Source organism: Gossypium arboreum, chromosome 9, assembly GCF_025698485.1.
Source record: "Gossypium arboreum isolate Shixiya-1 chromosome 9, ASM2569848v2, whole genome shotgun sequence".
NCBI lineage: Eukaryota > Viridiplantae > Streptophyta > Magnoliopsida > Malvales > Malvaceae > Gossypium > Gossypium arboreum.
In genome coordinates, this window is record NC_069078.1 from 77835185 (window position 1) to 77863074 (window position 27890).

The 27890-nt window shown below is 33.8% G+C and overlaps 1 protein-coding gene, 1 long non-coding RNA gene, 1 other non-coding gene and 1 pseudogene across 5 annotated transcripts in view; 1 reads left to right on the top strand and 3 right to left on the bottom strand.

Annotated features, from left to right (window-relative positions):
- The first annotated feature begins 561 nt into the window (after positions 1 to 561).
- LOC108456148 (protein LITTLE ZIPPER 4-like) lies at positions 562 to 2839 on the top strand. 3 transcript variants are annotated; one of them, XM_017754745.2, is made up of 2 exons: positions 562 to 1273; positions 2529 to 2839. In XM_017754745.2, exons 1-2 carry the CDS (start codon positions 1037 to 1039, stop codon positions 2808 to 2810), a joined length of 519 nt encoding a protein of 172 aa, XP_017610234.1. In that variant the 5' UTR covers positions 562 to 1036; the 3' UTR covers positions 2811 to 2839. The 3 variants fall into 3 exon arrangements, 2 of the variants coding, with proteins under 2 accessions (XP_017610234.1, XP_052875493.1); XR_008271106.1 differs by lacking the exon at positions 562 to 1273 and adding an exon at positions 1970 to 2094 and having other exon boundaries at positions 2529 to 2725; XM_053019533.1 differs by lacking the exon at positions 562 to 1273 and adding an exon at positions 2007 to 2065.
- Positions 2840 to 6641: 3802 nt separating this feature from the next.
- TRNAD-GUC (transfer RNA aspartic acid (anticodon GUC)) lies at positions 6642 to 6713 on the bottom strand. The gene has a single exon. It is a non-coding gene; the product is annotated as a tRNA-Asp (tRNA).
- Positions 6714 to 6918: 205 nt separating this feature from the next.
- On the bottom strand, positions 6919 to 9229 carry LOC108456478 (CAAX prenyl protease 2-like; annotated as a pseudogene).
- Positions 9230 to 10950: 1721 nt separating this feature from the next.
- The window catches only part of LOC128280907 (uncharacterized), a 56269-nt gene continuing 39329 nt past the window's right edge, over positions 10951 to 27890 (bottom strand). Inside the window, exons 2-3 of the long non-coding RNA XR_008271107.1 lie at positions 12014 to 12055; positions 10951 to 11100 (exon numbers count right to left, since the gene is read on the bottom strand). This is a non-coding gene — a long non-coding RNA (uncharacterized LOC128280907). The remainder of the gene's footprint in view (positions 11101 to 12013; positions 12056 to 27890) is intronic.

A 27890-nucleotide genomic window follows, 5' to 3' on the forward strand; every position in this document is an offset into this window, starting at 1 on the left:
AATAAAATTATTATGCTATTTTTCAAAATAATAATATTAATTAAGATAATTTTTTAAAATAAAATATAAAAATTATTCTTTTAATTTGATAAAATAATACTTTAATCTCTCATTTGGTTACTTAGCATATAAAGAAAATTTTAATTTTATATAAATATTAAAATAGTTTATCATAACATATTAAATTTATATTAAAAAGAAGAGCAAACTCTACAAAATACGTAATTTTTTTCGTTTTACTGAAAATGGTTAAAATTAATATTACGAATCGAAGCATAAATAGATAGGTAATTTTTAACAAGAATATGTATTAATTGATATTTAAGATAAAGAGTAATAAAATACAACTCGGATTCGTATGTATAACAAATTAGTGGTAAGAATTAAAGTGGATATGAAGGGAAAAGAGTACGTATTTCTAAATCTGCCCCTATGTTGTATAGGTAGGCATAATTTGTGATGTGACCCTATTTTATAGATATAATTGTTGGCAACAGTGAGATGGGTAGAGAAGAGAATAGAAGAGTAGGGTGTTGAAAGTGAACCAAAAAACCGCCATTGGCAATTTCAACAAAAGAAATAAAAGATTACGGCCAAAAATGATTATTACCAACAGTTACCAAACCAAGGTGTAATATTAGAAAGAAAAAGGAAATAATTAAAAGTGTCGAAAAATAATTTGTCCACAGTAAATCAAAAAGCAAAATGGATGATGAGGAGGATGGAAGAAGAAGAGAAGAGGGAGGAGGATGAGGGTGAGGGTGGTGATGATGGTTCGAACCAATCCAAACCATCATTGCGAATCTTGTGACGGCCTAGCCACCATCATTTTTGAAGCCCCCCCTAGCCGGAAAGTCCCATAATTGTCCCTTCCACCCTTTGCAGAAACAAGGAAGTTCCGACTTCCCTTCCCTTCCCTTCCCTTCCCTTCCCTTCTTTCTCACTTCCATCATCATTCACATGATGTCCCCCTTCATCAACCATCATCATACATAAACCAAAACATTAAATCCTCGCCCCTAACCAGCTGCCTTCTATGCTTACACAATGCATGATTGTTGTGTCAGACCAGAGAGTCATGTCCCCTTCCCACACCATAACCTTCTCTCTCTCTCTCCCCCCCTTTTTGCTCTATATATATGACACCTCCTTCCTTCCACTTTGTCCCTCACTTCACTTCTTTTCCTCTTATTTTTCAACTACTGCTACTAGCTGTTACGAACCAGATTTCAGCTTCCTCGGCCAAAGCTCCCTAACCAACCTCCTTGAAAAGGTGATCTTTTTTGAAAAGGGTAAAGTGGGCTGAGGCCCCCACTTTTCCTCTCTCTCTCTCTCGACTTGTTATTTTCTTCCTAAGTATCTATATTTTTTTTTCTTTCACCAACAAGGGGTAGACATAGTCCATGCTAATGGGCACTAGTTTAAGTTGTTTTCCAAGGGTGCTAAACTGTTGTTCTGTTTGTAACCAGACATCCTACATACGATGTTTTCTCCAATCCAACTGTTGGGATTCTGTTATCTTGTGTGAAAACTAGCAATTAAGTTCCCAATGTTGGAATTTTCTTCCTATTTCATCTCATTTTGAGGAATGTCTTATATCACTAGTTTTTGAATGTTTCTCCCCTTGGATTCCTACAACGTTTGTTTCTTTAACAGGGGTCCTTTGTCTTTTTCCATGTCTCAGCTCTGAACTTGTTTTCCTTTTTATTTCTTATTTTATTTTTTTTCCCTTTTAACTACTTTCGGTCCCTTCTTTTACACCAAGAGAACCATTCTTGTACTTGAATACAAAAGATTATAAACCATTTCTATATGTCTAAACATAACATGCTAATGTAGTCAATAACAAGTTTAAGTTGCAGTCGATCCTTCCATCGACCTTTATCCCTTTCTTTCATGTATGGGCAGCCGAAAGAGTCTGGGACAGCTGTTAATCTAATTTTCAACCCCCCCCCCCTTTATTTTACGTACAAGCTATTTGGTCTATTTAAATGCTAGGGCTACTCCAAAACTTAGTACTCACAATTGTCATCTGGCATCCACCTGCTCTGTTTCTCCTCTGTTGGTAGTTGTTACTGGTTTCTTACACTACTTGTAAGATAAACACTATTACCTACCAAAACAGCAAAATAGAGAGGAAGTTGTCATAAAAAATTTCCGGTTGTTTTACACTATTAGTTACTACAAATTGGGTGGCTTTCTCTACTATTTTATTAGTGTTCTTGGTACTAATATTTTTCGACAAACATTCCGATTTTCTTGTCTTTAGCACATGTTAGAGTAGGGATTTTTACATAATCCTTTTATTCATTTAATAATGTTCAATATCATGTATACATACTATTAATGTGTTTTAGATTAAGATAAGGGTGGCTTAGGATTTAAAAATAGTATAACAATACTGTCTCCATGTGTAGTGAAATGATTAATGCAGCAATAAAGAAAATGACCATAGTTACGCTTTTTTCTTTTCTTTTTTTTTTTTCCTTATGCTATTCGTTAATATCTGTTTTTTAATGGGGTTTCAGGGGCATTACGGGCAGATTATTAAGGGTATTTGTTTCATGGTCATGGAAAGGCTGAACTCAAATCTGTACCTTCAGAACTGTTACATAATGAAAGAGAATGAGAGGCTGAGGAAGAAAGCACAGGTTCTCAACCAGGAGAATCAAGCCCTTTTATCTGAGCTGAAACAGAAACTCTCAAAGGCCAACAACAACTCAAAGGGAAAAAATTCAGCAAACACTATTCCTGACCTCAATCTCAGCTCCACTTCTAACCCAAACCCTTCTAATTCTAGCAAACCCTGATCCAGCAGGATACTCATCATGACCCCACCTTGTCTTTTCTTCTTTTTCTTTTTGTTTTTTTAATGTAAAACCATAGCCAAATTTACTGGTAGTAGCTTCGTTTACTAGTATCTTTCTATCAGGCTTATTTTCTATTTCCATCTTTCTCAGTATTTTCTTCTGTTTGGGGGGGGGGGGGGGTGTTAAAAGATATGGATTTGTGAAGGATGTATCAGGCCATCTGCTAGAAAAGGAATATAATATTATCATAATTCTAGTTCTACTCTCTCTATCTGATTGGATAAACTTGTTTGGAGAAGCACAAGCTTCATGTTTCATTCATTGTATTGAAACTGATAAATATATATTTTCAATATAATCTAAATGGATTTATTAACAAAACTCAAGCTGTAAACTATATAGATATCAAACATATTTTGGAACTAAAATACGTTATTTATAATTGGGTTGAAGTGTCTGCTAAAGACTAAGTTTGGCTTACCCAAAAGGGGAAATAGTAATCCTTGCTGAGGATTGTAAAAACAAACAAGGAAAAAAAAATGGGTGCTGTTCTGTTAGAATATTTAACTATTATGAAAGCAAGCAAGCAAGGAGAGGAAATGCGATTTTGATTTTGAGACGAGAAAAATATCTAAATATATATATATTTATGCTTCTCAAAGCTCTCCAAGTAATCAAAATCAACGAGTATGGTTCTTGCTTAGAAGCCTATTTATTTATGTAAATTTTATTTAAATAGTTAAAGCTCTTTTGTTGTATAATTTATTATAAAAATGTTACTATTCAAAAAATATTTTTTAATAAAATTCCGTTGGGTTTTAGAAAACCAAAGTAATTTCATTTTGGTTTTGAAAAAAAAAAACTGAAAAAGCTTATTTTTGAAAATTTTAAAACGATTGTTTAAAAAATGTGAAAATTTTAAAAATTATTGTTTTCACTAAATAATATTTTGAAAAATTGAAAATTTAAAATAATAGATAAATTAACACTGGTTTAAATTCACACAAATACAAAAATACTTTTTTTACAATTTTAAATATCAATTCTTAAAGATTAGTTCTAAAGGCAGGAATTATTTTATTTTAATTTTCATTACTCATTGTGAAAAAAATATCAAAATAAAAATACAATAGTTTCTAAAAGTAAATAAAATAACCTCAAAAATAAAATAATCCTTGACTTCTACTTTAAATTGTAAAATATTATTAATCCTATATTAATTTGGATAATTGGTGCTTATATCTATGCGCGCTCATATGCATGTTAATTGGAGATTTTAAGATCCCACTTTATATTCCTAATATTTTATTTTTCTACTAATTAAATAATCAATTTATGTAGACCTAATATTGAATATAAATAATAAGAGTTATTAATTTAATTCAACTTGACTCAACTAAAAAATTTTGACTCGATTCAATTTAATTCAATTCAAAAATTTTAAATTAAATTCGATTATTAAAATAAGATTTATCAATTCGACTAAATTTAAAAATTTTAACTCATCCAACTCAATTTGATCAAGTGCTAACCCTATTTATTTGTTTACTTATGTAAAAAAGATTATTAAAATAAATATTATGAATGTAAAGAGACATCTTAAAATCTCTCCATCTTTATTAAAAACCATAGCTGATTTATCTTCTTGGATTCTCTCGATCTTTCTTCTGGTTCAATTCAATCTTTATTAATATTTGATTTCTTTAATTTATTTGCTGACTTTGAGTTGTTTAAATTTTTAAATTTTATTATTTAAATAATTCACATAAAACATTTCAAGATTTTATTTTTTAGTTTGAATTCAAATTTAACTGTAATAGTGAGATGATAATAAAAAATAACCATTAAAACCATTAAACTAAAGATTGTATACAATTAGAAATTTTAATTATTTGATTTTATAAATTTATTAAAAAATATGTTAAGTTATAATTGATATGTATATTATTTCTATTATTTATTTTACATATTTATTAAATTATTATGTAAAATAAATTTATTTATATATTATATAATAAATTTCATTATCTTAGTGAATAAAATAACCCAAAAAAGTTATAAATGTAAAAGCACCCTCAATAAAATAAATCCAAAAGGGACTATAAATGTAAAACAACTCTCCCACTGATGGAATTTTTGGCCATTGAAAACCTAAACAACCATTGAAAATCCTGAGGTTTAGTTATTAAGTGGCATTCAACTATTCACCCTCAATCTAAATATCGGCTTAAGAGATAGAGGTATTAAATTTATTCAGATATATATATATATTTTTTCCATCCAAGGTGGACGTAGAATCTCCCACAAAAACATACTAAACTACCAACAACTAATAGCTGCTTTAAGCATTAAGCATGTGAAAAAGCCAAATGGCAGGGCTTTGGGAATAATCCCAACACCTGAATCCAAAACATCTACTAATATTTTATACAGAGAAAAATATATGCAGCTCCAAGAAGAAGCCAAGAAAAAATATAATGTCATGGTTTCAAGAAAAAAACAACAGAGAACAAAATATCATAAGATTGGAAAGGGGGCTTTTCATTGAGATTCTGTTGAAAAGAGGGTGATGGGAGGATCTAACCAAAGGTAATGTCAAACAAAGTCAATGAAGGTTTATTAGGGTTGAGCTAGCTAACCCACAATATCAACTCAGAGACATGACACAGTCCCTTGGCTCATCCTGGTTGACCAATCAACACAACGTTTGAGATAACAAAAATAAGGCATGTCTTATCAAACTCTATTGTCTACGGATCCTTCCTATGGGCTTTTGCCCACTGAGGCAACCAAACCCTGTCCACCAACTCAGCTTATTAGTCAATTTGGAAACTAAAAGGAGAATAAGAGCATGATGACTCGAATCTCCTTACAAGACCCACTAAAGGATTGGCTGACGACACTCACTCAGTGTGCTCTAGACTAGAAAACCCCCCAAGATCATCCACAATCAAAACATGCTTTGAAAACTAACACACCCGTCTGCCTCTGCCATTTATGTATTCTTCACATAATTTTACAAGTCAAAAGCTTACTTTTCGTTGCAAATATAATATTAATAAGGAAAAAAATTATGGTGTGGCAAATCAAATCAAATTTCAATTTCTATTTCATGATCATACTGAAAGATTAAAGATTTTCTAATCATGTTTTTTTTTCACTACATTTTTAAACAATTTTTTTATTCACAAAATCTTGGAAGATATATGATCTAGTTGTCATTGAATCTCTTTGCTTCCCCCTTCTCCTGAGAACAGATTTTATCATGTCATATGATCTAATCTATTCTAGTATTAGTTTTGGGAAAGGTTCTCAATATTGTCTCAAATACATAATCAGTTCAAGCGTGGGAATGGACCTTAAGTTCTAAAACAATTATGAGCTCAAGTAAAAAACGCAAAAAAAAAAAAAAAATCAATTTGAACAATTTAGGCGGAAGCAGAAAAGAGCTCACTACGAGCATTTATTCACACACACACAAAAAAAGGAATTACCTCAACGTCGAAAGCAAATTGTTTGCAAATTGCGATCTCAGTTCTGGAGGTGATCCTGGATCCTGAATGCTGAATGCTGAGCACCGTGCAAAAAGCAAAGGGGATCAGATACATGGCTTTAAATTCAAGGTTAATTTGAAAGATGAAAGCAGTGCTGATTGCCGGAATTTGCAGGGAGGTCTCCGTTTTTAAATTATACTTTGAAGGAAAAAAAAGTTACGATGAGTTTTAAAACTAATAGCGCGTTTTGTTTTGAACAGACGTTCCCCCGGTAAAAAGCCGCCGGCTTCCCGCTTCTATGAATTTGATTTTTGACCATTAAAAAATAAAAATAAAACGCCGTTGCCGGGGATCGAACCCGGGTCACCCGCGTGACAGGCGGGAATACTTACCACTATACTACAACGACCTTAATGGTTAAAAACATATTATAGAATTAATTCTCTTATGGGTTACAACATTGAGATTTAATACCAGCTCTAAAATGTGAAACAGAGGGCTCAGCTGCAAAAGGGTATATGTCAAATAAATGTAGAATACTAATACTCGATTTCTCCTCATTTTACAACAATTGAATGGTCTTAGAAACCCCAGTCGACATATTACAGGTCATGAGAAAAAGAAACACCAGTTGCTTTTCAGCATTTTATCATTTGCTTATGCCATTGCATGTAGTTATCAATGTAACTAACAACATTTCTTCCATAGAAGTAATTGGTTTAATTCCATAAACAAAATCCTTGCCAACATCTGCAATTATTTGTTCTGTCATTGTACAAATCAGGCCGTGTTAAAGGGAACAGAAGCCAAGCAAAGGACAACATTCCAGCTACAAATGCCACGCTAACTAGCCCTGAAAATACAAAGAAAATGAAATGTTAGCAGATTTTCCAGGGATACTAGTATAGTATAAAAATGCGAATATCATGGGGTTGTAATCGTGTACCTTTCCTTGGTACGAACAACACAGGCAATCCCATATGGTTGCAAAAAGCATGGGCAATTAAAGGAGCAACAAGGTTTCCTACCAAGAATTAACGAGCCAGAAAGACAAAACCATGGCAAAAAACACAAATTATTTGAGACATATGTATGCAAAATGAAAATATCATAAGAAAACAAGACAATAATAGCAGATATTTCCTACAAATGCTTAACTGCTTCTAGGTTAAATGCCAGGTTAGTTTGTATTTACAGTCTATACTACAAGCATTTGCATCCATTGTTGACCATTTTTATCCATCGCATTTACAAAAGGCTGAACTCCAGTGAAAAACTATCACAGAGACGATAATGACCAACCCGTTCGAACGAAGAGAAATGAAGAATATGAACCGAAGACTGCAGTGTAGCCCAGCTGGAGGCCTAAAACCCAGAAATATTCCAATAAGCAATGACATACAAGCTGGAAAAAGCATCAAACACTAATCTTTTTTCCTCAAACAAAAGCTGTCAACATTTTCAATCCATACAAATTTTATACCTAAATAAGAAAAAACAAGCAACCCTCTTCAACATAAATTGGAGCTAGTTCAAGTTGGAAAATCTAGTTTGTGCCTACAACCATGGAGGCTTTAAGCAAGCTATAATTATGGTGGCTGTAGATTTCCATCATATGGTTCAAATGCACTGCAAGATATTGATGAATCTAGTCAAAACAATTTACATGTCATTCAAGTCATAATGCAATGAGGTGCATATGGGTAGCAGTAGCATGATTCTTGACAAGTCTTAAATGCACAATCAGATGTAAATGCACCAACAACTGCAAGGATGGACAAACATATGCATGGTTGGATCATAAGCTTTTAACAATGTATCCACTCTGTCCCATTTTTCTCCCATTAATTGCTCCGTACTCTGTAGTGTGGCAAAAAATAAATATAGCTTCTGATACAGGTATAACATCAATATGTAAGAAGTGATATGTATTCATGCTAGTAGATGTGCACAACAGAAATAGACATATTATTAGTGCTTAACACCCAAGAAAGAAGATAATCAAATCCTCCCTAGATGAATGACCTAGCTGTCTTCAAGAAAAAAAGACTCACCTAAACTGAAGAAAGTAGGGCAGAGAAAAATGATGAGGTATGCTTTAAATCCACCACAAAGAAGTAACGGAATCATTCAAGCCCTAAACACCAACTCCTCCTTAATGGTGCCTGTTCATTGAAGTATTAACAAGGATTGAAAACTGAAGCATTTTTCTTCTAATTTTCTACAATTGTTATTATCCAAAGGTGCGGAACATTCAACAAGTAATCAGGGGCGTAGCCGGGGGGGGGGGGGGGGGGGTGGCATGGGCCCCGCCCCCTAAAATGAAAATTTTCATTTTAGACCATTGAATTTTTTTAAAATTTTAAATTAGTAAAGTTAAAATTGCACTTTGGCCCTCCTAAAATTATAAAAATTTAATTTAATCCTTTATAAATTATAAAAATATAAACTATAAAAAATTAAAATTTCATCCGGCCCCCCCTAAAAAAATTTTCTAGCTTCGCCCCTGCAAGTAATGGAAGACAACATGACAAAATCTCCATCAAAAGAACTATTTCACAGAATATGGAACCGTTTCTACATTTAAAAGAATATATAAACATGCCTGTTTGTAGACGTTGAAACTAAAGCAAATCTGGCATTTCCCCCTAAAGATGAAGAAAATCAAATGGCGAGCATATTAACCACAACTAAATTCTGTCGGAATAGAACATTTGTAATATCCTATACCCAACTCGATCGTCAAATTCGAGCTATACTGTGTCACATTCGTTTCCGAAGCAACTACGAACAAATCACAATTAAATTAAACAGTTTATATGATAAAATCAAACAAATATACATTTAATAACATACAACAATTTAACCTTCTACTAGGATCATATGAAACATTGCAATGAAGATGCCATCACATATCTCACTCATTTGTCAACCATGTACGTATGCATATCAATCATATATATATATACATTACTACAAGAATATACAATACAACATTTTGTTATAATATCATTCAACTATCACAAAACCTAGCTTACTAGGTACATGCCAAATGTAAATAACGTTGAAAACAGACAAACATTGTTGAGAACGGGATTATGGATAGGATGTTGAGGTCGACGCTCAGGAATCTCGAATTAAATCTAACCTGCACACAGAGAGAACATATCATACGCTGAGTAAAGCACTCAGCGGTATTTCCATAATTTAAGTAAAATTATATATATCTATATGTATATATATCTACCATATACTTAATACGTGGAGTTAGTAAGCTTTACATATTCAATACAACATGTACAATTGAGACCAAGAGGTAAAATGGAGCCATTCTGGGCACCAATTGATGTTCATTATTTAATTGTTAATTTGGTACTTTTGTACTTTTCACAATTTAGTCCTTGTTTGCTAGTTCGTAGATTAGTTTAATTTCTCTTGACTTCATGATTTGCCGTAATATAAATTTCTACATTTAATTTATTAGACTCTTTATTTCACACACACATTATTTAATAATTGTTCAATCTATGATTCTTTTGATTTCGATTCTTAGAATACTCTAGTGTTTCATTGTAACACTACAAATATTACAACTGACCTATCACAGTTATAGTAAAGCCATGATATTTATATTCGTTTTAATCCTAGTGCTGATTCATATCTGTCACGGAGAGAGGCGATCAGTGACATGACATGTTGATCGATAGTGTGGTGGGTTGACATATCGTTGACCGCTATTAACTAGTATTGATTGACAATTTGTAACAACCCTCACTCGATTTGATCGTTGGGTCTGAGCTATAGGTTGTGACAGTCATTGCCAGAGCAACTACAGTTAGATTCACAATAAAATAATGATTTTCACATGCATTCAAACATCAATCATGATTAAACTACAATAATACATCATTTCCGGATCTTTTTGGAGCTTACGAAAGCTCTTTTGTCAACTTCAGCACAAAATAAAACCAAATTGAAAAGCTTTAGAAATTCAAGACCAATGTCGTGACATCTCCAAACAGTTTGTCACGCCGTGCCCTTAAGCTATTCAAAGTTGCAATGTGACTCACTGTCGGTTGATGTTGCGACGAGATGAGTTGGTCATCGGGACGTGGACTTTGTTTTTAGTACAAACGAACCATTTTGATACCTATTTCATATTTTCCAATCAAACTTGTAGCACCCCAAACTCGGCCCAGACGTTATGACCGGATCCGACATGCCACATCGAAGCGTTCAAAACATTTTATATTGTTGATCCAGAAAAACTTACTTAGTGTTTTAAAAGATAATTTCATTATAGGTTAAAGTAAATGGAAGCTGTGCACCAGGTAGGAAATCGGAAAAGATGTGGTGAGTCCATCGGACTGCTTAAGTACCAAGCTCCCTTCAGATCCAATCCTAAACATGCATACCGCCATTGCCACACCTTAACGTCATGGATATTTCTAGGAAATCGATTTGATTATGTTATTTTTAGGAAAAGTGATTAATTTTGGAAAATACTTTCATTGCGGAAGCATTGCTTGATGTCGTGTTATTTTGAAATCAATTGTTGTTTTTAAAAACACGCCCTAAAGCTATCCAGTTTCAACAGTTAAAATAAGTAATACCTATCTTAGTAATACATATTAAAACCATCAAAATTAAATAAGCGGCCTTATTACATTTAAAAGCCCAAAACCTCAAACGTAATTAAAAGGATGTCCAGTTCACCAGAAGAAAATCAAACTTTCAGAACGGGTGGCCATTCCGAATTCCCTCACAGCTCCAAGCCCACTATGGTTGGGGATTTCCTACGTGGATGAAAATAAAAGGGGTGAGTTTGGGGAAACTTAGTGTGCAAGGAAAACCCATTCAAAGCCCAAGTCAGCTCAAGCCTATTGGGCCTAAGCCCATTCAGGTAACAGTGGTACTAGACCAGAACCCTTTTCAGATTACAATAAACTGGGCCTTAGCCCCTTATTCAGATAACAGTATGGCCCATAGGCCCATTTCAAAATACATGCAACATCAGTAAACATATGCAAGCCTATTTGGGGAGACTACTCAACCCACCAACCACTACACTCCACCCGTACCAGCCATACACTCCATGTGGGGAATAGCTCAACCCACCCAGCCCAACACTCCACAGTTGCAGCCTTGCTGCTCAGTTAACAGTAAATTGAGGCAAAGCCTCCAGTACGTGGACAAGCCACCTCCAGTACGTGGACAAGCCACTTTCAGTACTTCCTCCGTCAATATCCCAGTCCCATGCATCAGATAATAACAACATGGCATGCAGTAAATAACAACAGTCAAACATGCATTTAGGTCAATTTAACCCTAGGGGTATTTCGGTAATTTATCTATTAGGGGTAAAACTGTAAATTTTCCACTTTTAAAGAAATTTCAGTAATTTATCTATTTTAGGGTTTTTCATGCATATTACTACTTTTCACGTACTAACAGAATCACGTACCGAGGGTTCTTACCGAATTGGGCCCGTTGGCCCATCATTCCAATTTTGGCCCATTAAGCCTAAAAATATCGAGGGCACAGAAATCATAACTTTGCAGTCCAAATTTTTACAGCTTACCAAAAACATTAATCGATTTACCTCACGAGCATTCGTACACTCGCAAATCTACAAAATACCGGTTTTCGGCATTTCGGCTTTTCGACTTTTGCCGATCCAGACTAAAAAAGAGGGTGTTAGTTACACACCTATTTGCGACGATATGCTGACGAGATCCACACACGAACCGCCTACAATTGGATTACTAACACGTTAATCTAACTATTCAAATACAAACTACGTATTAACCCCTTACAATATTCGGCCAACCACACTTACAGATCATAGTAAGCTTATAAGAAATCAATAAGCAACTCATTAACAAATTTTTGTCAATGTTTACCACATAATCATAATTTCACTGCAAGCTGTCTTCCTGAGCAACAGTCACTAAATTATTTATAACTGGAGCTACGAAACACCAAATCAAGTTCCGTTAATTTTCCCTGAAAATAGACTCATATATCTTCTGTCCATAAAATTTTCAGAATTTTTGGTTTAGCCAATCAATACCAGATTTTTCTCAAAGTTTCCCATGTTTCACTGTTTGACTAATCTGACCACTCTTCATTACGAATCAAATTTCTCATTGTACAGAATTCAAAATATGTTCTTGTTTATTTAATTAGAAACTAGACTCAATAAGATTTAATTACATAATTTATTCAGCTTCTAATTCATCTCCCACAATTTATGGTGATTTTCCAAAGTCACGTTACTGCTGCTGTCCCAAGCAGATTTATTACCAAATCACTCTTTCACACATACCTTGCATGCATGTTATTTAAACATGTATATCACCAATCAATCATCACATATCTATGATTTTACTTAAGAATAATCTCCATTTCATCATTTTAAAGCACAACATGTTAGCTGATTTTTCCCTTTAACATCTAAGGCACATGCATGCTCATTTGTTTGGCTCAACTTCACCTATCTTCCATTTTTTTCATCAAAAGAACATGAAACAACAACCATTTCCTTCATTTTTAATTCATGACTAAATGCTCACAACACAACTAAAAACCAAAATATGCTTCAAGAGTTAAGGTAGAATCAAGAAGAACTCATGAACCTCAAAATAGAAGCAAGGTAACAAGAACTTACCTTCAATTTTCCTCCTCCTAATGACCGAATACTCAAGAGCTTTCTCCTCTCCTTTCTCTTCTCTAACTTTCAGCTATGATGAACAAAGATGGACAAAACTTTATTCTTTTCACCCCTTTTTCTTTTAATAAAACTTCATATTTCATCCATTTAATTCTTTAATACAAAAGACATGAAATTCTTATCATGAAACATTTACCTAACCCAGTATCATGAAACATTTACCTAACCCATTATCATGGAACATTTACCTAACCTATTATCATGGAACATTTACCTAATCTATTATCAATTTGTATCAATTTGTACTATAAATTATGGATATCAAGTGCACATTTTGTCTACAACAACATGATGGCTGGCCACTTCATGTAAAATGGGAGGTTTGTCATGCAAATCCTCCTATTTTGCACTCCTATTTATTTGGTCACCTCAATTTAGCCTATAGCATTTTCAAACATTTTCACATAGGTCCTATTTCATAATTTCACTCACAAATGACAAAATTAAAGCATGAAATTTTGCCAACATTCACAGAATTCCCGAAAATTGGGGCGTTACAAAACTAACCAATACGCACCTTCATAAATCATAATTACCTATACTAAAACATGTATATTCAACCTAGAACAAGATAATAAGACATCAAATATATGTACATTAAATGACATTACATGTATATGTTCAAAACTATATCATATTCAATCCACATGTTCTTTTAACTTACCATTTCTTTCTATATGCAATTCTTTGCATACCCAATCAACATGTTCAAGCTTAAGATCATCAACCAAACAACATCAGGCATAGCATTTTCATACACCATTTAGTTGCATGGTAAACTTTACATACAATTTGACATTTACCACAAAACTAAACATACTATCTTAACAAGAAAGTAACAATTTCATATCATCTTAATCCTATTTGTTGAGGCCTAATTTTGGCCCACTCAACAATACCCAAAACCCAACAGCAAACCCAATACATAACACTAACCCAATACCCAATTAAACCTAACAGCCCAAAAAACAAAGACCTAGCCCAAAACATTAATAGAAAAAAAAACCCTAGCCACTTGCACTGACAGCCGCAACCACCCCTGGCATCACTTGCTCCACCAGTCACCTCCACCGGCCATACCCTGCAAAAACAAAGCAAACAAGCAAGACAGAAAAAAGAAATAGCAAAAGTAATAATAAAAACTTGTAAAAGATGGCTATAAAAAGCCATTCAAAAATCATGTAAAGAGATTTTTGGATTTCTTGAGGAAGCACTAGAAGCAATGAATCTCATTTTTAGCACAGAATAGTCTAAAAACAAGGAAAATACAGCAAGCATTGAAGGAAATAAGCTGATTCAAAAGGCTAAGGTCCCATTTCTTTCCCTTTTTATTTTTTTTCAATATTCGACTACACATACATATATTTTTTTATTTTTTTCAAAAAAATAGTATATATATATATTTATATATAAACATAATAAAAAAATTTACCTTTTTTAATTTCCGGCCAACGTGAGCGGTGGCCGGCGAAGGCGGTCGGCAGCGGTCGACGGCGGCTCCCCTCGCCGGAGTGCATACCTGCAGAGAGAAAACAAAAGGGGGAAAGGAAATTTTTTTTTTAAAAACAGTTGGAAGTGATTTTTTTTTTAAATTTTTGGCCTTAAATAGGCCTCCAAAACGACGTCGTTTTGGGCAAGCCTTTTAAGCACCAAAACAACGTCGTTTTGAGCCTTAACCCATGGCCGACCCTCGACCTGACCCGCTCCAACCTCAGGATCCGCGTGTTTTCATTTGATGGGCTATTTGCACATTTAGCCCCTCCTCTTTCCAGTGATTTTGCAATTAAATTTATCCATATTTCAATTTTGCCCCGAAATTCGTCGGGCTTTTCAATTTAGGCCCCGCTGATGCGTTGCGTTTTGAGGGGAAGGAACATTTTCTGTTTTGGTCCTTCCAGGTTGCATGCGTGTTGCATTTTGGTCCTTCTCCCTTTATTTCTTTTTAAATTTGCCCCAAAACTCTCAATTTTAGTCCTTTTTGTTTATTTTCGTTTCTTTATTTTAATATCATTATTATTATTTCTAATATTATGAATCTAATCAATATTATTATTATTATTATTATTATTATTATTATTACTATATTAGTGTATATTCTTATTATATACGTGTATATATATACTTATATATAACACTATTTTTAATTACTTTATTTTTAATATTATTATTATATTATGTTTATTTTTTGTATTTCATTATTATTTCTAGTATTATTATTATTATTATTATTAATAGTGTATATTCTTATTATATACGTGTGTATATATATAGTTATATATAACACTATTTTTAATTACTTTATTTTAATATCATTATTATATTATATTTACTTTTTTGTATTTCATTGCTATTGTTAGTATTATTATCATTATTATATATTAGTGTATATTTTATTATACATGTATATGTATATATATTTATATATAGTATTATTTTTTATTACTTTATTTTAATATCTTTATTATATTTGCTTTTGTATTTCAATATTATTATTATATATTAGTGTATATTTTTATATATGTATATATTTTAATATATATATGTATATATTTATGTAGTATTATTAATAGTAGTTTTTTATTTCTAATATGTATATATTATGTAAATATTTTAATACTATATTATGTATATATATATTTTATATATGTTATGTACATTTTTTTAAATATTATATTTTTATATATTATGATGTATATATTTTAATATCATTAGTTATATATTTTTATACTATCTTATGTATGTATTTCTAATACTATATATTGTATATTTCTAATACCATTATTATTTATATATGTATATTTATACGTATTTATGTATTATATTATAGTTGTTTTTTTATCATTATTGTTGCTAATATATATATATATATATATATATATATATATATATCATGTATATAAGATTTTTTTATAACTATATTATGTTTATACTATTACTATATATCTATTCATGTAGCATTATTAATGGTTGTTTTATTATTATTATTCCTAATATATAAATTATGTATACATTTTTAAATACTATATTATATATATATATATTAATACCATATTATGTACATATTATTATTATATCTATTTTTACCCTATTATATTTATTATTAATATTAGTATATATATTTTATTATACGTGTATATATATACTTTTTATATATCATTATATTTATTATTATACTTATTATTTTCACTATTGTTACTTATTATTTTATTTTAATATTATTATGCATTATTTGGTATACATATATCTTTTGTACATATGTGTTATTTTTTATTATCGTATATTATTTTATTATGGTATTAATACATTTTACTTTTTTCTTTTATTGTAAATATTATTTATTATTACTCTAATATCCTAATATTATATTATAATACTTTTTATTAATCATCTTATTATTTTGCATCGTTTATTTACTTATGAATTTTTGTTACAATAACATCGTCGCTTTTTTTTATCATTATTTTAGAAACATTTTATTTTAATAAATAAGGCAACGTATCGATTTTAACATTAAGTCAGTGATTTCATCGCTATGTTGGGTGAATCACGTTGGCTCGTGTTAAAAACGGGACATCCTTCAAAAGAAAAAAAAAACTTGAAATTTCTCGTGTTTTGGTCGGATCATGATTAAATGTTACATTGAACTCGCATTTTTGAAAATTAAGACAATACATGTTTAACAAGATACCAATTTTGGGCGTCGCGAGGGTGCTAATACCTTCCTCGTGCCTAACCGACTCCCGAACCCTATTTTTTCTCTGGCTTTTGACGTAGACCTAAACTCGGCCTTCTTTTTGTTTTAAAAAATAAATTTTCTTTTAAAAAAAAGGATTTATTAGGTGTCCAATCACACCTAGAAAAAGGATCGGTGGCGACTCCCTTTTTAAAATCAAAAGCCAGTTTTCAAATTTTCAATAAATCGCCTCAATTAGCGACCAAAGCGAAATTTTTACGTCGCTACAGCTGGCGACTCCACTGGGGACTTCTTTTTTTTTTGAGAGTCGAGTCTAGAATTAAACACGCGTTGTCAAAATTTTCAAAATTTCTCGTTCAAATTAATATTTAGTCGTGATCCTGAAAATTTTGTTTTTGAAAACCATGCATTTGCATCATGTTGTAAATATTCTTCTAACTGTTTATCTTGTTGATTTTCAGCTCTAAGTGTGACAGCCCTATTTTGACCTTAGTCGGGAAGTGATTTCGGGACCACAAAACCGAGTAAAAAAAAAATTCTAAATGCTCATTTCTATGTCTATTATATGTGTTTAAATCATGTGTGAAATTTTTTTTTTTGATGTTTTGATATAGTCATTTGATGTGAATTTTCCAAATAGGACTTGACAATGAAACATGAGAAGTATAATGGGGTAAATTTATGGTGACCAACAAATGCATGCAAATAAAAAAAAATGTAGACTTGCATGTCAATTTACCCAAAATACTTTGAGTGGCCAGCCATGACAAGATCATTTTCACTAAGTTATGTTTTCTTGCAATATTAAATTGATAATGAATTAAATGAATTAAAGATGAATAAAAGAATAAGGGAAATAAAATATGTGTTAGTGGGAGGAGAAACCAAAGTTGGTTCATTCTTGTTCCTCCATTGCCGTAGCTAGAAAAGAGAAAGAAGAAAATTTTTGTTAAAATTTTCGGCTAAGGAAATTGCTAGAATAAGGTATGTGTAATGCTACTCTTGGAAATTCATGCATAATTTGAATGGTTAGTTTGAATTCTACCTATTTCATGGTTCGAATTTTTGTTATTTTGGAAGATTGATATTCGGCCATGGAGGTTGAAATTCTTGGTAAATGTTTTGATGTCATTTGTATGGAAATTTATGTTGGATGTGTTGAGTTTGCTAGTTGTTTTGGCTTGAAATTTAAGGTTTTAGTATTTGATTATGTGATTGCCGAATTTAAATTTAGGGAGATAAAATAATAATAATAATAATTAAGCATTCGGTCATGTTATAGATTCATGATGAAAAATGTTTAATGCTTTATATGTTATATATATGTGCTTGTAAGTGAATTTGAGTTTGTTAAATTGTTGAAGGGAGGTGCCGAATGTGGTTTTTGAAAGTGTCTTAAGGAATAATATTATTGTGGCTTGAGTTTAATGACATTCGGCCAAAGGCCCTATGTGCTAGCAAATTCGGATATAAATGTTTAGGTGTTATTCATATTGTATTTGATGTTTTGAAGAATAAGTAGTGGTTAATTGAAGTGAAGAAGGTTAAAATTTGAGTTTTAGTTAAGTTTGTGCATTCGGCATATTGCCATAAATTGAAATGGTGTAATATGAAAGTTTTTAAATAGTTCATAATTATGTGGTGATAGAAACATGAATGAAATTTTGTTAAAAGAGCTATGCACATGTTAAAGTTTGATCGATTGGATTTTAAATTCATTTTATATCCGGTCAAGAAAAATTTATATGAAGCTTGAGTAAGGTTAAATTGTAAATGCCGAATGAGCTATAGGAGGTGTGGATAACTTTTTTGCATGTGAGTGTGTGTATGCCATTTAGTTGGTGACATTCGGCATTACTTAATTAACATTAGAGATTAGTGCATGAAAGGCTAGAAATTTTAAAGTGGGTTATGACCTTGATTAAAGCAAGATAGGATCGGCCATGAGCATGATTAAATGGTTCGGTCATTGTTTGGCATAGGTGACCATATTGATTGTTTGTTATAAGTGAAGTCAATTGAAATGGTTTTGATCAACTTGTGATTTGGCAATTAAAATATAAATAACCATACCTGTAGAATTTATTAAATATATAATTTGTCTTAACGTATACATGCTTATAATTATAAACTTGATAATGCCTAGTAATGTGTTCAGTTGTGCATGAGTAGGGAATATATATATGGTGTTTAAATAACTAGTTATTAAGGTCATTTGTACCTTAACTATATGATATACATGCATTAAATTAAATTGCCTATTTGATAAGTGATTAAATAGTAAATGATCTTGGTTAAGTAATTAAATAAATCTAATTGTTTTAAATTAAGCTCAAGAGCAAAGAGGGTCGAAGTTGGATAGGGGAAAAGAGAAAGTAATTGAGTAGCCTTTCCACAACCGTTCAAGTATATCCGAGGTAAGTTTTGAATAGTCACATTTAGTACGTAATTGATAATGTCTTGATATGTGTATGATAAATGTACTACGATCTATTGATTCTATTTGAATATAGTTGAGTGACAAATAATTTATGTTTAAGGCTTAAAGCCGAATAGACATTAGAAGTTAAGCTTGGAAAGTAAAATGGACACATATTCTTATATATGTTATTCAGCCAAAAGTTATATGAAAGGTGCCCATGTTATGCTATTATTCGAATGGAATAAATGAACTATGATTGTGAGATGTTATGTGATTTGAATTTTCTTGCGAATAAATATGCATGACATTCAGTGATGTTTATCCGGACTTAGGGTCTGCAAGCTATGTGCTGGAATTATATCCGGACTTAAGGTCCGCAGGTTATGTGCTGGAATTATAACAGGACTTAAGGTCCGAGCTACGTCTTGGAAATATGTCCTGCTAAAGTCCCGAGCTTCGAAATGGTATTATACCGGGTTTAAATTCCTGCGCAGCTTGTGCTGGTAATTGGTTTCAAGTTCTAAGACCTGACAGGCTTAATGCCAGTAAGTTAAGTAAGATTATGATATTGAATGTTCGCAGTAAACCATCATCAGTAAGTACTATACATTTAAGATGTTCAGGTACGTATTACTTACTCATCGGTGAATTGATTTCGAAGTGAATCATTAGCATCAAAGAAGAATATATATATATATAAATATGATTGATGGTTATATTTGCGAATATGAGAATGATTTAATCGGTCATGGTATATTTGTATATGAATTATATGTTAAAATTACATTATGTACTCATGTACATTCAGTCAATGATTTTGTGAATTATTAGTATTAAAGAATGATACTTAAGTGTGAATTATTGTTATATCTACGAGTAAAACAATGACCTATTCGGTCAAATGTTGTTAATATATGAGATTATTTGATTTAAATGCATCGTATGAACTTTAAGTAGAAGAAAAATATGTGCTGAGAAATCTATGTATATGTTTATGTGTATTCAGCCATGAAGCAATTTGAATTGAGAATAAGTCTGTTTAAATGAATGTTTCGATTTTCGATAAGTCTTTAATTGTTTGTGATGTTTAAAACTTACTAAGCTTTGAAAGCTTACTCTGTTCTTTATTTCTCTGTTTTATAGATTGTTGATTTTGGCCACCGACTCAGGGATCGTCAGGAGTTCATCACACTATCGATCTTTTGGTACAGTTATATTTTGGATTCGATACGGCATGTATAGGTTAGGCTGATGATAATGATGTTTTGAAATTGTAAATATTTTGGCCATACGAAAATCGCGTATAACTTAAATATCAGTATGTATTTCAACTCAATCTCTATTTATGTTTATTGACAATGTGAATGAGATAATTAAATGTTTAGTTCGGTAATACCTCTTAGCCTTAATCCGGCGATCGGATTCGGGTTAGGGGTGTTACACTAAGTTTTTATGGTTTTAGTTTTTTATAGTTTAGTTTTTAAATAAAACGTAAAGGTTTGTAAGTTTCTCCCCACACACCGTGCACTTGCATTTTTTGCATAACATGAGCTCTCTACCCGGGCTCCATCCGCTTAAGTGGAAGTAAACGCTATGCCTTCGTGAGTTAACTCATCCCTCCGCACAAGCTAGTGAATACTTCTGGGTTATATATGACTTATGCTTTCGTGAGTTAACTTGTCCCTCCGCATAGGCATAAGTAAATGTAATCCCTCGAATTGAACTCGTGAGCCTGTGATGGGCTACGACCGAGGCTTTGTACTAGTCTTAGTAGACGATAGTACGAACAATTCGAGTACCTGTTTAGAACCAAAATCACATATAGTAAACCATATGAGCCACCTAATTAGAGCCATGCCGAACCTCTGTCCGTTAATAGTCACCAAAATAAGTACACGGGAGAAACGCCTCTTGCCTTTCATTTCTTTTACATTTATACTGTTTGTGCAAAGGAATTGAACCGGGTATCTTAATTTGTTGGAGTTTTTGTAGTTTTTTCTCAGTTCTTATTTATTGTGATTACTAACCAAGGTTGTTTGTCTTTATTTTTTATTTTTCATCATTCATCATAGACATCTTGATTAGGAAGGTGTTGATTAGAAATTGGTTGCCAAAAACAGGTTTCTGATGGAGGAGTTAATTACACAAATGATCGAGAAAAATGCCGTGATTCGAGACTGGTCTTTTAAGACTCAGAAAGCGAAAGGGGACAGCTTAACGGAAGGATGTATGTCCAATCTTCCCGAGCAAGTAGCTACAAATGTTCATTAGAATAACCTCGAGGATTTAACTCAGATTTGGAAACAGTGGGATTTAGACACTAGGGACATCTTCACCGAAAAGTACGGGGATATAGCTCACTTGATCGCCGTCAACATAGACGAACAATTGATTCAAGCCATGGTTCGATTCTGGGATCCAGCTTACCAGTGTTTCATTTTCAATCAGGAAGATATGACTCCGACCATAGAAGAGTATGCTGCCTTGCTTCGCATTGACAATGTACAAATCATCAAGATATATGTGAAAGAGCCCAAACCAATGACCTTCAAGAAAAAGTTAGTGAGGTTGACGGGAATGACTGATATGTGGGCTGAAAAACAAATAAAGAAAAAGAACGAAGTTAGTTGTGTCACGTGGTTTTCTCTGCGAGATTTAATTCAAAACTATCCAGATATTGTGAAGAGGATGGATTTGTTTGCTTTGGTCATTTATGGATTAATTGTCTTCCTAAGAGTTCTAGGGCATATAAAAGTTGCGGTAGTGGATTTCTTCGAAAGATTAAAGCAAGGGATCAACCCCGTCCTGACTATCTTGGCCGAGACTTTTCGATCTCTAAGTTGTTGTAGGAGGAAAGGGGAATGACGTTTTATCGGATGCGCACAGTTACTTAATGTCTGGATTTTAAGCCATTTTTGGAAAGTGGAGCGCACACCTTTCCACATGTTTCAAAAACATTTGCCCCATTGAAGGCTTACCTTGAGAAAGATTGGCCAATGGATGTCACAAAACAGCACTGGGTTTCGATTTTTCAAAACCTTCGCGCCGAAGAGATAACCTGGAGAGCACCATGGATCTGTCCTTCAGTTTTATTATAAAAATGTGGAAGCCAGAATTGGGTGCCTTTACTAGGATTATGGAGAGGAATTGGATATGCTCCATTAATGGTTCAAAGGCAGTTTGCTTTACGACAGTTCATACCCGCTACTGGAGGTTTGGCACAATCAGAGTTCGCCTTTACGGGTGAAGGCTGCATGAAAAGAATCTGAGATACTGCAAAGTCTTGGAAGGAAATTCACCTAATGGAGTTACCCCTTTATGCTGATACTATCACTCAGGATTATGACATATGGAGACAAAGACGAGTGAACAGTCAACAAATCTCGCCGACGAATTATATTTTCCAAAATCCTTTCTCAGAAGAAATACCGTCCGAGTTGGAAATAGCAAGACATGAATTTGAACGTGAAAAAGCTAAGCTGTTACAAGATATCAATTATCTTCAAGAATAAAACTACCAGCTGAAGATCGATGTTCAAATTGAAAAATCTAAAACCAGGAAAACTCAAAGAGAGGTTGAGATCGTAAGAAATGATTTAAGGGATCTTCATTTGGAAAATAGGAAATTAAGAAACACTATAAAAAATAATGGTTTGGGCAAATCGTCAGCAGAATGGAAGGAAGAAATTAGCAACATCAAAGGTGGGATGGAATTTTGGAAAGGGAAAGTAAATAAAGAAGAGGAAAAAGCTGCGCGTGCTATGATAGAGTTAAGAAAGAAGAATGCTGAGTATGAAACTGTGACTGCAGAATTTGTGACTAGTCAGTCCGAACGTCAAGAGCTAAGAAGGAAAATACGAGATCTAAAAAATATGCTGCAAGCTCATCAGCAACAGTTGGATAATCTCCTAAAGGCCTTAGAAGAAAATAATAGTCAGTACGACCAAGACACTCACACCTACGAAAGAGCTCTCCAAAAAAAGGAAATGCAACTCGACTTTTTGGTCAATGAAATTCGCAAGGCGGCTATGCAAGTTGTGCAATTATCAGATGAAGCCAAAACTCTCAGTTGCCAATTACCTCCGAGTCAAAGATCAAGCATATCAGAATTTTTAGAACGAGTGAAGAAACAAGGCGATGTGGCTAGAAAATTTATGTAACTGTTGAATCAAAGATAGTGAAACATTTTGTAATAGACTCTTTTAATTAATGAAATGCCTAAGTAGGGGCCATCTTGGAATCAACACCAAATTCTTGCACATTAATTCATGACTAACATTCATTTGTCATTCATCCATTCATCTATTCATTGCATGTACATATCACCATAATCATTTACTGAGGCTAAAACCGTATAATCCGCAGTTGCGACACTCCAAGTCTGGAATCATGCCATTCCTATAGGACGCGCCGAAAAGCTAGAATTATACAAGTTGAGTTCAATGAGAGAATTGAAAGGATGGAAAGGACCCGAAGAGAATTGCAAGAACAGTTGACCAAGTCACAACAAGAAGCAAGAGATCTAATGTTAAGATCTCGAGAGGAATCGCTCAAGCAAAATGATTAGATGGCTAAAATGATGGAGATGATGACAACTTTGGTAAAAAGAAATAGGACATATACAGAGCCCTGACACTATGGAGCCTCAGCCAAGAACTAATCATGATCAGGATCCGCTCTATCCCCCAGGATTCACTCCATCTCATGTACATGTAACGCAAAGAGAATGTCCTCGAGGAGAACCTGAAAGCTTGGAGCAACGACCCGTACCCTGGCTCATCTGGGGCAAGGTATATTCGTATCAAACTCCAGAGCTAATCCTGCTGATCCCAATGTTCCAGATTTGGATGATCCGGTAGAAATAGCCAGGTTGAAAATGGATGATCATGATGTTCAGGATAAGTACAGGAGTCTGGAAGAAAGACTCAAAGCGATAGAAGGTACTGAAGCCTTCTCCGCATTGAGTGCCAAAGAGCTCAGCTTGGTACCTGATCTGGTTTTGTCTCTGAAATTTAAAGTACCAGATTTCGAAAAATACGATGGCACGAGATTTTCAAACGCACATCTTATCATGTTCTGCAGGAAGATGACTGGTTATGTGAATGAAGATAAATTGCCAATACACTATTTTTAAGATAGCTTGGTCGGGTCGGCTCTTCGATAGTATAATCAACTCAGTAGAGAAAGGATCCGATCATGGAAAGACTGGGCGTCAGCATTTTGTGAACAATACAAGCATGTATCTAACATGGTGCCTGATATACTAACTCTGCAAATGATGGAAAAGAAGCCGACGGAGACTTTTAGGCAATACACGTAAAGATGGAGGGATATCTCGGCTCAAGTAGAACCCCCATTAACTAAAACTAAAATAACGGTCCTCTTCATCAACACTTTGAAAGTACCGTTTTATGATAAGTTGGAAGGAAGTGCCACGAAAGACTTCGCAGATATTGTAATATCCAGGGAACTTATAGAAAATACCATCAAAAGTGGAAGGATGGAATGTTCCGATAGCTCAAAAAGGGCAGCACCTGTAAAGAAAAAAGAGGCAGAAGCCCATATGGTGGTTACTGAGAGCCATCACACTTCTAATCCTTACCCAGTCCAGCCACGACCTCGATATCACCCACCTCCAAACTTTTATTATCCACCCCAAGGCCTTTACTATCAAGCACCTCCTCCTTACCCCATCTACGCCACAGATAACCAAAGACCATTTGCCATATTCCCACCAAATACCATACCTGCTCAAAACGAACCCAAAAATGAACAAAGACCGGTAAAACCCAATTCTGAAAAACCTCAATTCACCCCTATCCTCGTGTCTTACGGAGAGCTGTACCCAAAAATTTTGGAAAAGCAATTAATATACCCACATTATATGGCACCCCTGAAGCCTCCATACCCAAAATGGTACGATCTTAATGCTAGTTGCATGTACCACGCTGGAAACAAGGGGCATTCTACAGAAAATTGTTTGGCCTTTAAAAAGAGGGTTTAAAGTCTTATCGATGCAAGTATTCTATGATTTGATAGTGCGGGTAATACGGCTAGAAATCCGATCCCTAACCACACTGAAGGGAATGTAAGCGCGGTGACAAAAGAAGACAGGTGGCGTGCCAAAAGTTGTATTTCTGAAATAAAAACACCACTGCGAAAGATTTGAAAGGTAATGGTTGAAAAGGGGCTGTTCTGTCATCCCAACAGAATTTTCAAGTGTTTTTGTAATTTTCATGGTATCGAGGGGCATGACATCCAATCTTGTGAAGTATTTAAAAAACTACTTCAAGACATGATGGACAACAAGAAAGTCGAGATCTTTAACAAAATGGAAGAGGCCAATGAAGGAAAAGTATGCACTTCTGATAATCAATCATCAGGTTTCTCTTATAGTGCTGATCGACCATTGGTGATTTATTATGATGCAAAAAAGGAGTAAGTGAACCCAAAGATGATAATTGAAGTACCATCTCCTTTCCCTTACAAAGATAACCAAGAAGTACTATGGAAATATGATGTCAACATTATCATACCTAAAGGTGAAAGATCCAAAGTCACGGTCGAAAATGTTGGCGAAGTAGGACACTTCACCCGCAGTGAGAGATGTTATGTTAAAGCGGTCGAGCCAATAAAGAAGACTAATGACTTGAAGTAGAAAGGAAAGGCACCGATGCATGAGGTCGAGATAGAACTTGAGACTCCATCCGAACAAGAAATTAAAAGGCCTGTGAATGAAAAGGAAGCACATGAATTCTTGAAGTTCGTCAAACATAGTGAATATAATGTCGTGGAACAGTTAAGTAAACAACCTGTACGAATCTCGGTATTATCCCTACTGTTGAATTCATAACCATATCGGAATGCTTTGCTGAAAGTGTTAAATAAAGCTTACGTGGCAAGCAATATATCTGTCGAAAAGCTTTATAGGTGGGTGAATAACCTGAACGCGAATAATTTTATTTCTTTCAGTGATGATGTAATACCACTAAATGGTAGGAGCTCCTTAAAAGCATTACATATCACAACCCGTTACAAGGGTTATATAATACCGAATGTGCTCATTGATATCGGGTCAGCACTCAATGTCATGCCTTTGGCCACGCTTTCTAGAATTCCAATTGATATATTTTATCTGAGTCCTTGTCACTCTACAGTAAGAGCATTCGATGGGACAAGACGAGAAGTCATGGGAAAAATTGAAATTCCTCTAGAAGTGGGCCCCTATATATATGACATCGAGTTTCAGGTCATGGACATCACGCCTTCGTATAATTGCCTTTTAGGAAAGCCTTGGATCCACTCTGCTGGGGCTGTTCCTTAATCTCTCCATCAAAAAGTGAAGTTTATTATGGATGGTCTTTTGATCACTGTCGTGCGTGAGGAAGACATTATCGCATCTATCTCTACTGATACACCATACCTCGAAGTAAGCAAGGATGCAGTAAAATGTTCTTTCCGTTCCTTCGAATTCATCAATGCTATGTTCGTTGCTGAGGGAAATAAAATTCTCATGCCTAAGCTGTTAAGGAATACCAAGATGGGAATTAAGCTGACTGTGGGAAAGGGAGCCTGAGCGAGGAAAGGTTTGGGAAGATATCAGCAAGGGATAGTTAGAGCTCTAAAACCAGTGCCCCATAAGGCTCGATATGGTTTAGGGTTTGAACCGGATATGCGACAAAGAAGAAAACAGTTGCAGAAAGATCGAGAAAGGCGGATTGCAAGAGCTTTAGGCTGAGAATTAGAATGGGAGCCCATAACGCACCCTCCTTTGTCAAAAACATTTACATCTGCAGGAATGATATACCCCGGGCAAGATAATCCACGAAACACGCTGTTATTAATTGAAAGGGGTCTTCAGAATGTCAGTATAAATGTCATTGACAAAGGAGATGATGCAAGTAAAGATGTTTCAATGATACGCCCTTGTCCTTCTGGATTCATTTTAAACAATTGGACTGTTGTGGACCTTCTTATAGTTTCTAAGGCTCTTCCAGAGTAATGCTCAATGTTAACACTTTTTTTTTTGTGTCCCTAAGTAATAGTGGGATTCTTTTGTAAGAGCTTATGTTTCCTCTTTATCATTTAAATGAACATTAATGGAGATGCATTTTGTCATGGTCATTTTATTCTCATTAAATTCATAATTTTTCCCTCTTCTCACAGCCTATCATTGCATATATCTCACATTATGCCATGCTTGTTGGTCCCAATACTTTGATGCTCCTCTACATTTTTCTTTTCCATTCAACTTTTAGATGCTCGGATATCAATGATATGAAGAAAAAGGTTACAAATCTTGAAATCGATTTCGAGAAGGCTATTTGTTTAGGAGAGTTTGAAGCTGAGGAAAATGCTGAAGACTATGTCTCGTCTCCTGACTTACTAAGAATGGTAGAACAAGAAGATAAACAGATTCTACCTCATCAAGAATCTGTTGAGATAGTAAACTTGGGAAATGAAGAAAAGAGGCAAGAAGTGAAGATTGGGACCTCCATTGCAGATAACACCAAACATGATTTGATCGCTTTGCTTCATGAGTATAAAGATGTATTTGCATGGTCGTATCAGGACATGCCAGGATTGGATGAGGATGTAGTGGTCCATAGACTCCCACTGAAACCAGAATGCAAACACATTCAATAGAAGCTAAGACGAATGAGACCTAAAATGCTGTTAAGGATAAAAGAAGAAGTCAAGAAACAATTCGATTCTGGCTTCTTACAAGTCTCCAAAT

Coding starts and splice junctions, on each gene's coding strand:
- LOC108456148 (XM_017754745.2), top strand. CDS start 1,037: ATGCTTACACAATGCATGATTGTTGTGTCAGACCAGAGAGTCATGTCC. Junction 1,274..2,528: donor TAACCAACCTCCTTGAAAAG/GTGATCTTTTTT, acceptor ATGGGGTTTCAG/GGGCATTACGGGCAGATTAT.